This window comes from Mixophyes fleayi, chromosome 4 (genome assembly GCF_038048845.1).
Source record: "Mixophyes fleayi isolate aMixFle1 chromosome 4, aMixFle1.hap1, whole genome shotgun sequence".
NCBI classification, from domain to species: Eukaryota; Metazoa; Chordata; class Amphibia; order Anura; family Limnodynastidae; genus Mixophyes; species Mixophyes fleayi.
Window position 1 is genome coordinate 313667637 of NC_134405.1, and position 13270 is coordinate 313680906.

The window sequence follows — 13270 nt, forward strand, 5'->3', positions numbered from 1 at the left end:
GCCGAAATGCAAAATGTAAACTTAGCCTCATGTGTCAAACTCCCATTGTCCCATAGATTGTCAGCTTGCGAGCAGGGCCTTCTCACCTCATTGTCTGTTGTACCCAGTTTGCTTATTAGTTTACTATGTTTGTCCCCAATTGTAAAGTGCTACGGAATATGTTGGCGATATATATAAATAGATGATGATGAGAGTGCACTTGCACAGATGGGCATCTACCAGCCTACAAACTTTTAAATGTTGCACTGACAATGCTTAAGGGCATCGTATGGTATGTTGATTGGGAGGGTTTGAAGGCCGATGTCTTGTACGCTTTATTGTGGCCTACCTGAGACAGGAGTAAATTCTAGAACTAGTAAACGCATGTAAAGAGTATGGTGTAAGCACCTCAGAGCAAAGACCCCTATGTCTATCACTGTTAATACAACACCAGTAGCAGTTGGCCTTAAGGCTTATGCACATTTGCAAATGGATTATTTTACAAAATATTTGCAGTGACAAACGTTGCACTAAAATGATAGTTTGTTTGACATGCAGCTGTATTTCTATCTAAAAATGATTCTATTAAAACAAGAGGGTCAGTGTTTTTATTTTTAATTAAAAAAATGTTTTAAAGTTATCTTGCTTTACTTGACATTACAGAGTATTTTGTGTTGATCTGTGGTACAAATTCCATAATATATACAAATTTTATGATTATTTTTTATTAGTAACCTTTATAAGGTGCCACATGAGGTCTGCAGCACTGTACAGAGGGCAAATGACAAGACAGTACAGGGTATAATAGTACAATACGGTAAACAAATAACACTACAACTCTCAACACAGCTACAGGGGTACAAGGGGTATTTTCAGCACAGGCTGAAACCTGTGCCCATTAGCTTGGGTACAGCAAACAGGTTTACAGTCACTGAAAGAGGGGTGAAGACAATGGAGGAATGGAGTCAATGGGCAGAGAGACCAAGGAGTAAGTAGCTGCTGAGCAAATGTTATAGGTAATGAGAACAGGGGGAAAGATGGCCCTGCTCACTAGAGAAAATGGAAAGGGGCAGACAAATGGCTCACACATTGCGGTAAAGAAATGTATGGGGATCTGAGGGCAAGAAGTAAGAATGGGAGAGATGGAGAATGACAGAGGGGGAGGTTTACTACATGGTGAAATGGTTAAGTGGAGGACTGGTAGGCTTTTATAAACAGGTGGGTTTTCAATGACCATTTGAAGGTATACAGGCTAGGGGATAGTATAATAGATCAAGGGAGATCGTTCCAGTGGTGGGGGGCAACATCTGTGAAATCTTGGATATGGGAGTGAGATGTGGTTACCAGAGGGGAGGAAAGGCGATGGATATTGGCCGACCGGAAAGATCAGGAAGAGATATGTATGGAGATGTAGGGAGAAGTAGATTTGGAGAGGGTCTTGTATGTGAGGAGTTTGAAGAGGATTCTGTAAGGCAAGGGGAGCCAGATGTGGAACAGTGAGAGAAGAAGGTAAGTGTAGCCGCAGCATTAAGTATAGAACACAGAGAAATGAGATATGAGCGGGGGAGGACGTTATGGAGAAGGCTGGAGTAGTCGAGATGATAAATGATCATTGAATGGATAAGAGTTTTGGTGGCATCCTGGGAGATGAAGGTCTGATACAGACAATGCTGCGAAGCTGGAAGCGACAGGATTGGGCAAGAGATTGAATGTGAGAGACAAAAGATGGGGAGGAGTCAATAATAACACCCAGGCAGCATAGTCGGGGAACAGAGGAGATAGCGGTATTGTCAATATGATAGAGAGGTCGGGAGGGGAGGAGACTCTTGATGGAGGGAATACGATGAGTTCACTTTTGGATGTGTAATGGAGATGAGCAAAGAGTTAGGGAGAGGAGATGGTGATCAAAGAGTGGGAAGGCTGAGTTGGGGTAGTCAGAAAGAGCATATTGATGGGAGAAGAAAAGGTCTATTATGAGAGGCCAAGGAGGAAGAATGGGCAAGAAGTTTGATGGATGCTGGGTCTGTGGGGTTGTCGATGGGGATGTTAAAGTCACCTAGGATTATGGAAGGGAGGACTGAGGAGAGGTAGTGGAGAAGCCAGGAAATAAAATTATTAAGAAATTGGGAAGTTGGTCCATGGGGGCGGTAGATGACTGACACATGGAAATGGATGGGATAGAAGAGACAAATAGAGTGGACTACAAAGGAGGAGACTAAAGGGAGGGCTCAGGGGAGATAATATGAAAGGTACAATTGGAGAATAGGAGGATGTCCCCCCCACTGGCTGGCCGGTCATCAGATTGGACAGCAATGGTAAAGAGAGGCCCCACAGGAGAGAGCCGCGGGGGGAGCAGTATCAGTGGATGTAAGCCAGGTTTTTGTGATGGAGAAAAGGTTAAGTGAATTGAAGATGAACAGTTCATGGGTAGAGTTCAGTTTGTTTTGCGGATGGATCTTGAATTCCAGAGAGCACAGGGGAAAGGGAGAGAGGGAAGTGTGGAGATATGGATAATATTTCGGGGTTGCTGGGGCTTGGGGGGTGGGCTGGATCTGGAATGGCGATGGAATGGAGATGAGGGAAAGGTGTGAGGATGGGTATTGGATGGGTGCAAGGAGAGGAGACATGGTGAATGTCTAAGGGAAGAGGGAGAGGAAGGATGGAATGTGAGAGAATGGACTAGCAAATGAGTGGGCAGAGGGTGCAGTGGTACTACGATGAGCATCAGTGGGAGAGAAGAAAGACAGTATGAAAGATAGTAGGATATGATATGGATCAAATTAGTTACTTTACAGCCATATAAAATATGGCTGTAAAGCTATTTCCACACCTCTGTGGATCTAGGAACAGTCCGACAGTTAGTAGTAATTAATATTCATGCAAAAGTTGGTATTTGTATTGCTGAAACTTTGCACCTCTGCCAAATGGACAGTTCCTCTGCGAATCTATTAGTGGAAGATTTTGCGGAAATCTCAAGCCACCAATGACATGCTGTCTTCACTGTCACATAGATCCTTCCCGCTTCCCAAATATCTGAAGTAAAGAGTCATCAAAAACAGCAAATGGCTATTAATATAAGGGTTATATACAGGGAATGTATAACCCCTTTTAACATAAGGTACCCTCTGGTGTTGCAATTAATTTTAATGTTAATAAAAACAGTAGTTGAAACATGTTAAATGCAAACTTGCTTAACATGTGCTGCTACTAGTGTTTTTAGTAATTAGTTTGGAAACCACTTGGACCTCCCTCTTTCCTTCCATAATGCATGTAACCACAGAAAATGCATGTGGATAGAAGGAGATGTGTTCTGAACACAAACAGAATAACACAGCATCTCTAACAGTGGTAGTGTGTATTCTGACACTAAAAAGAATGGTTTCTATTGTCACCCTCATTTACATAGTGTTACTGGCGTGAACAACTAACCTAAGCTAACATATAATTAAGTCCTCCCTGCTCAGCCCAAAATGCTGAAAAATGGAGCATCCTTGTGACCTTGGACAAGATATTTTATTTCCTTGTTTCCCAGGTACTTAAAACATGGTCCTTGCCTCATCTAGACAGTAAATCAAGTACTGCAAAAATGTGTACATCACTACTGTGTAATAATTGTATGCACAAAAAAGTATTCCTTCTAATATTCCCTGAAATAACTCCTAAATGGCCAAATGTACAATCAATCATATAATAGGTTATGGTGAATAATGGGTTATGTGCTTATTGCCCACCTGAGTGCCCTTATGACTTACACCTGGGTTCACCATAGCACCTGTCCAATCACACTGCAGCACCCGCCTCCTCCTCCTGGTATAAATGACCGGCCTGTGGTTAGTTGCAGTATTGGGAGCTACAGGCAAGATGGGATTGTCCAAGGAATGGTTAGGGATTGTAGTAGTGCTGTGGAGCTGTGCATTAGTGTGTTCAGTACAAGGTACAGAGAGCTTTTTGGAAAATGTGTCTGATTTGCAGTGTGGGTCCAGTCAGATGCAGTTTTCTCTTCCATTTGTTCCTATAGAGTTTATATCTGCCTTCACTGTATTGGGTGAGTAGTTCTGTCCTTTATTTCCTAATGTAAGAGAAGTTACCTATTTAAAGAGAATTGTGTTTTGAGTTTAATATGTCAGCTTTTGTTTCAAAGTTGCTAATTTACTACACACACTCTCTAACCATGTTTCATTATCTGGGTGTCTTGCAACCTCAACTATTCTTGAATTAATTATTTTTAAGCAATATTGATGCACTGTAGAAAATGCCTATAGCTATACCTATGGAGCTTGGTGGAAATATCTCAACCATAAGGTAGCAGAAGCTTGTGGATTATGTTGTCTGAGCATGAAACTTAAAATGACAATCTAGTTCCTGTGAGACAAACAATGGAGGATCTAATTTGCCTTGTGCAGCAATGCTGCTGGGGGTTGCATCTTGAGACTGCTTTAGTATATTCTATGTAGGTATTCACAAAACACAATTCTGTGTTCCACTTTTTTTTTTTTTTTTCCTCTATATAGTGCCGCTAATTCCACAGCGCTGTACAGAGAACTTGCTCACATCAGTCCCTTCCCCATTGGAGTTTACAGTCTAAATTCCCTAATGCAGACTAAGATCAATTTATTAGCAGCCAATTAACCTACTAGTATATATTTGGTGTGCAAGAGGAAACCCACACAAACATGAGAACATGCAAATTTATAATCCAGAATATGGCCCAGCATGTGTTGCATAATGCTAAATTGTATTCAATCCACTTAACTATGTCTTGGTTAAGGATCTTAACAAAAAAAAATAATCCACCACAGAAGAAACCTGTCAAAGTAACTTAAAATATAGTGCATATAGAAACCAATAAACCAGTAATTCCCACTTCTGACACACACAGCTCCCCTGGAAACTAACCCTTTTGATTAAACACAAGTTCAGCTACCTAAAGAGAGATCAATACATTTTGCTAAAAATGTGTTGCTAGACTGGAAACACAAAGCCAACATTTTTTCAAAAATTAAGAGAATGATTTGCTTTTTATAATTTTAAAGTATAGTATGACATTTAAATACCTTATTGATAAGGGTTCAAATGCACACTACTGCAGTATTGCTTGTAGCCAGATGGGGGCAGCAGTCTCCAAATTACATTTATAATACCAGCTCCAATGCCCAATATTTTTTGCAGTACTGTGTATCTTGTCTATATAGCTGAATTAATGACTTGGGAATACACATTCAACTTTATTGTGATCCATATCCCTTCCAGATTATGAAGGAAAGTCTAACTGGCTCCAAAATGACTCTACTTGTGGTATCTGGGTAGGAGAGAAACCAGATGGCTCAATGGTCATTGGTGCTGCTTATGATGGATGCTATGTAAGAGAGGAGGTAAGGCACACTACAAACCATGGCTTTGAGTCTTTAATATACTGGCTCATATAGTCTGTTGGAGGGGCTCAAAGAAGACACAAGAGATTATTGAGAGTTGAAGCATCCATCCCAACACTGTAATGCCCAATTAAAATCTTGGTAATCTGGTACAAGTCTGTGGAAGCATCCCAATAGTATCCTACATATATGGTTAGTTTTCATTCAGTGCCTCCGTTCTATATGTTAATGTTGTTCCCTGGATTACATTGTTCCAGGTTCAAAATAAATGCTTGTGATATCTGGCACCACATAAGGGGTAGCTCAAGTCATAGAGCTCTTCCTTTCACTGTACCATTGGGTTATAATATAGTTGACTGTTCATCATAGATGTTGACTAATGTCAGGCTATGGTCTGACCAGGAAACAGGGGAACCAACATGATATAAAGTAACATTATAGTACTTGTTACATAATGTACTAAGTAACTATGGACTGTAATCTATTTGGCACATTCTAGTATTTATTTCTGATTATGTGGCCCCCTCCCATTCTGAATAGTTTTCCTAGGGAGGATTTGAAGTTGACCCTATGTATACTAACCTACAGTATGTCAACTAATTAATACTTTGCAATTATAGATTACCACTAGAGATGAAAATATTTGCTTTTTTTTCCATATTTAGCTGCAAGTTTTGCCTTAAATGTTCACTGTCCAACCCCCACCACACAGCAGAGTGAATTGATGTTCATTGTCCCAACTTAAACTCCAATAAATGCAAGTTTACAATTCCAGTGCAGAATGGCAGTGCTCAAATATTGTATCTCTGGAACAGGGCACCTCTGCAAAACTCTCCTCATGAAATCATGAGGAATTATACAGTTCTGCTCTCCTCTATTTACCCCCTGTCAGGCTAAACAGAAAACCCTTTACAAGTATTTTGTCTTATAGAATGGAGACTACGTGATGACTCTGATTGCTGAACAAATTGCCAATGGTGTAGTGGAATATTATAAAAGAGACTTCAAGTGCACGGTCAAGCCAGGTAACCATTTTTCAACATGCGATGTCTTAAATACAAGGAAATCAAAGCCTTGATGTGTATAGATGTAACTGGGGAACTTTATACAAAAGACAACTTGCTGTAGTCACCAGCATTCCTAAACTGGTAGCTGGTGATGCTCCTACCCAACCCTCTATCTCCTCACACACCCCCTCAGTGTTCATGTGAGGAGACTTAAATGTATCCCTGTTTCTACCACATCAGTGTTTCCCAAACACAGTCCTCAGGAACCCCTAACAATGCAGATTTTCCAGTTCACAGGTGAAATTATTACCACTTGTGGATCTCTCAAAATGTCAGTCAGTAATGAATACACCTGTGCTCCAGGAAAGAGATATGGAAAACATGCACTGTTGGGGGTCCCGGAGGACCTGTTTTGAGAAATGCTGACATACAGTTAGCCAGCTAACTGTCTTCACTGGACAGTCCTTATTGATTGACAACAAATATGTTGGTTGCCCATTAACAGGCTGAAGATTGAGACTTCACAATTAAAAGTGGAAAAAAGAATCGACTCCAAACTGCTTGTTACTAGACACACTTCTGTCATTACTAGTTAGGACACAGCAGCTGTTGTCACTACATTGTGGATTTTCTTTCACAGCTATGGATGCTCCGCTCCCCAGTGACTGTGCTGCCATCCTGCGTAGTGACCGCTTGCCTTGTGCCAACTCCTCTGTGTCCAGGGATGCCTGTGAACAACTAGAATGCTGCTACTCTCCTAGTGACTCCGTCCTTCCCTGTTACTATGGAAACAAATGTAAGTAAATCCAGAAATAAAACTGGGTAACTTGTGAAAGGTTCAGGTGACTACAATGAGATCTTACACTGAACCAGTGATCTAAAAGCACTTGGTGGCACATTTTGCCTTTCAAGTCTTGTGTATGTTCATACTTGTCATCCATGTACAGTTCACTTCTCCTTGTGATTGAAGCACCGTGTGGCTTGTGAGACTTGAGAGTTTACATGGAGGTTTTTATGGAGCATTCAAAACAATAAAGGACACAGTTGTGCTCATAATGGAGGGGGAGTAGTAACAGCCCTAAGTCTGGACAGCATCTAGGCATTGGCTATGGGTTTATTTCTAGCTGCAACCCCACCACAAATAACACTAAGGGTATATTTACTAAACTGCGGGTTTGGAAAAGTGGAGATGTTGCCTATAGCAACCAATCAGATCCTAGCTTTCATTTGTTTAGTGCATTCTATAAAATGACAGCTAGAATCTGATTGGTTGCTATAGGCAACATCTCCACTTTTTCAAACCCCCAGTTTAGAAAATATACCCCTAGGTCACCGACACTAATAGAACCATTACTGCAAGAGCCTTTATGGTCAATGAACTATATTGGTGGAGTTACTTTCTATACCTGTTTCACCTGATATCCCTGTTGTCCTAGCTTTCAGATTCAAACATTCAAGTTGACTTTTGCTCTAAAACCATCCCATTCCTCTGGGTACCAAATATGTTCATGGTGGCTGGAGGGGGTATTAGAGTCTGTGTGGGGCTATCGTGGATGTATTGGCCTTGTAGCCCGGCAAAGTAACGTCATCCACACTGGAATTACATTTTGGGGTTTGTAGTTGCTGTAACCACTGATCTGTTATTGACTAAGACTTCTAAAGGTGACAGAATTAATCCCGGGTAGACTGTCTAGTCAAATATAAATTTGGCTAGACAGAATTGAGTACACCTTCAGCAAACTTGTCTTCATTGTAAAATATTTCCCCTCCAGTGACTGCCCAGTGTACAGATGGTGGCCAGGTTCTGATCGCTATCTCCAAGGATCTGACTGTACCATCCTTGCTCTTGGATTCAGTCAGTGTCCTCAATGTGGACTCCACTTCATGTCCCATGATGAGTGTTTCTAAGACTTCAGCTTTCATACTGTTCCAGTTTCCTCTTTCTTGTGGAGGAGCAAGTCAGGTAAGATTGCAGTGGAACTGATGGACATGAGCATTAAAACCATAGAATTGTCATATGGTTTCTAAAGGTTAGATGTGGAGTCTACCAACTAGGCAGCTTATCTTAAAGTTGACTGGATGGAAACTTGTGACACTTAAATGGCTAATATAAGAAGCTTGGTGACAAATGGATGGGATGCATAGATCTAGAGTAGCAGAGTATGTTGAATGACTACTTTAGCATGTTTCTGGCAACCTCTTGCATGCTAGAAATTCAAACTGCTTTAAATATGAGTAACCAATTTCCCCTTTGGGTCTGTCAGGATATGGATGGTGGCAGACCTTCTGTCAAATGCCCTCACCAGTTGAGATGACTGCATACCTGGATAATGAGCCCATAATCATGCACTGTTGAACCTTAGGTTTGCACAGGTCATAAAAGCCACATCATATTTGTGGGTTCTGAGTTTCTTCAGTTATATAAATGAATGCCTTATTAAAGTGGCTTAGTACATGACTATGACTTAGAGTAATGATGTATCGTATAGTTGGTTGGATGAGGCCTCTTTGTAAAGCAGGACCTAAAAGTCAACTTTGAATAGACTTGGTGTTTTGACACACATGGGATAATTTGATCCCAGGGACAGTCGGTCAATTGCCTTTTAAACATTTACAGTCAGCAACTACTGAACATGTTCATTTCTGGCCTCCAGTTACAAAAAATTGTATGTTGCCTGTAGTAGCTAATTGGATGTTGTAGTAAACTCTGAATATAATCTCTTTATGATGCATCATATATGCTCCAGAAAATGTCTGTTAACAAAAAACTGTTGGTGAGCTACAATCACTAAGTAACAGGGTCATGTTGGATGCCTTAATGGATTAAATTGGAACTCTGATGTCTTGGACAAGTGGCCCCATGTTTGATGCTAGTTAAGAAGATAACTTTGGTTGATCTTGACTAGTAGTAATTTTACAAACAAATGAGCTGCTGCTTGAAATGCCTGGACCTGCTCAATACAATACTGATCTTCCTTTGCCAGGTATCTGAGAATGCTATACTATATGAAAATACAGTTTATGCCACCAAGGACGTAAGGACATGGCAAGGCTCCTCAATCACCAGAGACAGTACACTGAGGTATGACAAACTGGTGTGTGCATTGGGTGTTGCTGTACACAGAACCAAAAACTAATATTATTGTGTTCATCTAGGCTGACTGTCCGCTGCAGCTATTCTCAGACTGGTGTGGTCCCACTACAAGTGGAGGTTCTCACACTACCACCACCCCTTCCTGTCTCCACCTCAGGACCTCTTCTCCTGGAGATGAGAATAGCTCGAGGTAATAACTTGTGTATCTTCCATGCTGCAGGAACTTGGAGAAATGGGGATTAATAACTGTATGAGGGAGATGAGCTTGTCTATAACATACTTGAAGACCAGGTTCCTCATACTCCATATTCATGGAGTTAACATGTAGCTATTAAATGGTAAAATCATTGGGGGTTTTTCCCCACTGCTGATGCTCAAAGTGAACACAACTATAACTGTTCAGACCTGTGACTCTTTGGGACTTGTGACTCCTTACACCTAAAGGTGTGATAGGAGTATTCTAATGTAGGCAGTGTACAGTAAGGGCATATCTGAGCAACTGCATATGGAGTCAGACTGAGATAGTCACAGGTAGAAGTAGCAGATCATTAACATCCAAACTGTTTGCAAGTGATCCGCAAACCTTCAATTACAGACTTATTGAGACTCTAGCAGCTTGGCCATAGATTAGGATTTGCAGAGCGTGTTGAAGCACAGTAAAAATGTATTGTGAACATTGAAGTTTTTCAATTGTGTTAGCTAGATTATTAAAGTTTAAGTGTCATAGCTGTTGCATTCATAACATGAAATGTCTGTACATGTTTGCAAGCTGGACAAAAATGTGGTGGGGGAGGGGGGGTTCAGTAAGTGTCTGCCAAGCGGACGCACCTGCTACCCATTTAGCCTTGGACCCATCAACTGTAAATGCAGCCTACATATACTTGCATTGGATAAAGTCACATGCAAGTTACACTTGGTATACACTCATAGGGGCCAATTCAATTTGGCCATGTTCTAGCAATAACGCGGCCTGCAGTGTTACCGTTGGTACAGTAACTTAAACTGATTTAGCTCTGGCCACAAGTAAAATTCCAGGTTAAAATTACCGTATTAAAGGTAATGCTACTAACGCTGAGTTCGGCCTAGACTAACATGGCAGAATTGAATCATAGGGTTTTGATGTCTAATGACTGATAACCAGATGTTGGATACATCAGCTGCTTCAGTGGTTGGTTATAACTGATGACTTTGCTTCCTCTTAAGATGTGTATTGTGTAGAACCCAAACTGGAAATGGCTTTGCATGTTCCTTGTGAGAAGCTCTAGTTGATCTTAACCTTGCACAGCCATGTGCAACACTTCAGTGTAGCTTCCACAACATAGGCATCTGTTTGGTCTTCTGCAACACCAGGAAGGCTGCAGTCTAAACTTAGGAGTAGCACAAGTCACAGGTAAAGAGCAGAAGCATGGGGCCAAATTTTAAAGCAAGTGAATGGTTTGAGTGTAGGAAATGCAGTAACCTCAGCAGCTCTGGGAGTAGAAACGGTATATAACAATAACATGTCTAGCACACTGCAAGACAAGTGACTGGCTAAGTTGTGAATGTTCACATGACATTCTGTGTTCTCATATCAGACACGCAGTATTCTTCATACTACCTGGATACAGAATACCCTGTGATCAAAGTACTCAGAGATCCAGTCTACTTGGAGGTCCGAATCCTACGAAGAACAGACCCAAACCTGGTCCTGATCCTAAATGACTGCTGGGCTACTCCCTCTACAGATCCCACCCAACAAGTTCAATGGCCCATACTTGTGGATAGGTAAGGCTGGAATACAACCTAGCACAATTCCTATGCATGGGAATAAGACTCTTTTTGAGCTTGACTAAATGTCTTCCATTTCAGATGCCCTTTTGTTGGTGACAACTACCTCACTCAGCTGGTCCCAGTTGGGGCACCCTCACAGAACATGCCTTTCCCAACCCACTACCAGCGCTTCATTGTCAGCACCTTCACATTTGTGGATCTGAGTACCCAGACTGCTCTTGGTGGACTGGTAAACTAACTTCTACAGTCATACTTCTCAGTTGATTACATGGAATGGCTAGGGGTCTATCAAAATAGATTAAAATAGTGGAATTTTATTATGCCATTGTCTATCAAATATTGTTTTGTAACAGTCTGATATAATCACTAGGGATGTAGATTACTGTAGGAACCAGTCATCAGCTTGCGGTTCCCAACATAATGCATTAAAGACTAAATCAATTCTGCTTTGCTAGGCCATATTTTTCCCACATTCAAATATCTTCTAGTGTCATTCCAGTTACACTGTAATATTGAATTAACTGGCTGTTATGGAAACAGAATTGATTAGTTTCCCAAACAGCTACTTAATGACCATCTGTTCCCCAGGTCTACTTCTACTGCAGTGCTTCTGTGTGCATCCCATCTGCTACTGACTCCTGCACAACCTCATGTGGCCAAAGAAAAAGTAAGAGCTAATTGTGTGATAAAGATCACTCTATTTAGTAGTAGAAAAAGATGCTAATACTAATGTTGTGTTTGCAGAACGAGCAGTCAAGGAACCAGTGCAGGAGATCACAGTAAGCAAAGGCCCAGTTGACTTCATTGATGGTGATATTTCATCCTATAGGAAGGATTCCATGTCTGTTCAAGGTAAGCCACATGGAAATAGGACTACCAGTTGTTAGGGAAAGTTATACTGCATTCCCTTATGTCAAGATACTTGATCTGCCTAAACCAGAGTGGAAAACAGAATTGTCATCAAAATGGGTTTCCTCTGGCCCTTGGTCAACTTATGGCTGTATTCTATACAGAACAAAATGAAATTCTCTCCTTGCACAGTTATCATGGTCCTTTATATAAATGTTCCTACAGGAGACGTCTGGGCTCCTGGTATGCTGAATGAACTATCTGAACCAGGTTTCCTTGGTGCTGAAAAAGAAGGTAACTTAATCAGTTTCATATTGCTCATAGCCTAAATTGTACATGGACCACCCTGTTATGCTTGGTCAACTAAGGGTGAGCAGCAGCACAGTGGTGGTAGAGCCTGGTAGGTGAATAACATCTGTAAGTCTTCTGTGGCTTGTAGAACATTGCTACTTGCCAAGCCTGGAGTTGTTCACCCTTTAGTCTACCCTGATATCCAAGTATTCAGTAAAGTTTAACCTGTCTCAAGCAAGCTAAACATGTATGATAAAACCCTGTCGTGACACTAGAGAAACTCTAATGAGTTGATGTCTGCTTGTGTTTTAGTAGACCTTTTGCTTTTCTGTTTGTGGGTCTTCTCTCATTTTATGTTGCTTCTTGTTCACAGGTACCTCTGACCATAACTCTTCTACTCTGATGTGGTTGAGGGGAGCAGCGGCAGGAGGAGGCATCTTGGTAGTGCTTGTTGTAGTACTGGGTGTCTGGTGGCGGCACAGGAGTTGGAGCCCCACCATGCACACTGTAAAAATATGAATAAAACATCAGTCTTAAACAGATTTGTTCTTGTGTGAGAATTATATATATGTAATGTATATCTATATAATCACATGAACTGGTAGTTCATATGGGTATGTTTTTAATTGGTGTCCAATCCTTAGGGGGGGGGGGGGGGGGGGGGACAGTAATGAGGCCACAAACTGGCTGATCTGTACAGAAGACCTGATTAACTAGTTGGCATTGGCTTAAACCACAAATGTCCTGTCCTGCTTCTGTAATGGGTTGGGTTTATAGTTACAACTGCTCACCTGGACTACTCTTGCAGCTGTCTTCTTCATCTTGGTCCACAACACTGTTCTAGGATATGATCATGGTTCTATCACTCCTGTGTAACAAAACAAGCCATCAAGAGTCACACACCAAAT

At 41.3% G+C, this 13270-nt stretch overlaps 1 protein-coding gene across 2 annotated transcripts; it reads left to right on the forward strand.

Moving 5' to 3' along the window:
• Positions 1–3838: 3838 nt before the first annotated feature.
• On the forward strand, positions 3839–12904 carry LOC142152930 (zona pellucida sperm-binding protein 4-like). Of its 2 annotated transcripts, XM_075210083.1 has the most exons (13): positions 3839–4024; positions 5230–5351; positions 6283–6376; positions 6999–7154; positions 8131–8321; positions 9343–9440; positions 9515–9642; positions 11027–11216; positions 11301–11451; positions 11811–11889; positions 11967–12074; positions 12297–12365; positions 12736–12904. In XM_075210083.1, the coding sequence occupies exons 1-13, from the start codon at positions 3841–3843 to the stop codon at positions 12879–12881; spliced, it is 1716 nt and encodes a 571-aa protein (XP_075066184.1). In that variant the 5' UTR covers positions 3839–3840; the 3' UTR covers positions 12882–12904. The 2 variants fall into 2 exon arrangements, with proteins under 2 accessions (XP_075066184.1, XP_075066185.1); XM_075210084.1 differs by lacking the exon at positions 12297–12365.
• Positions 12905–13270: the final 366 nt, after the last annotated feature.

Bases quoted from the DNA above. Each gene is read 5' to 3' on its own strand.
- LOC142152930 (XM_075210083.1), top strand. From the start codon at position 3,841: ATGGGATTGTCCAAGGAATGGTTAGGGATTGTAGTAGTGCTGTGGAGC. The intron at 8,322-9,342 runs GTAAGATTGCAG...TTCCTTTGCCAG, and splicing joins CTTGTGGAGGAGCAAGTCAG to GTATCTGAGAATGCTATACT. The intron at 11,217-11,300 runs GTAAGGCTGGAA...CTTCCATTTCAG, and splicing joins TGGCCCATACTTGTGGATAG to ATGCCCTTTTGTTGGTGACA.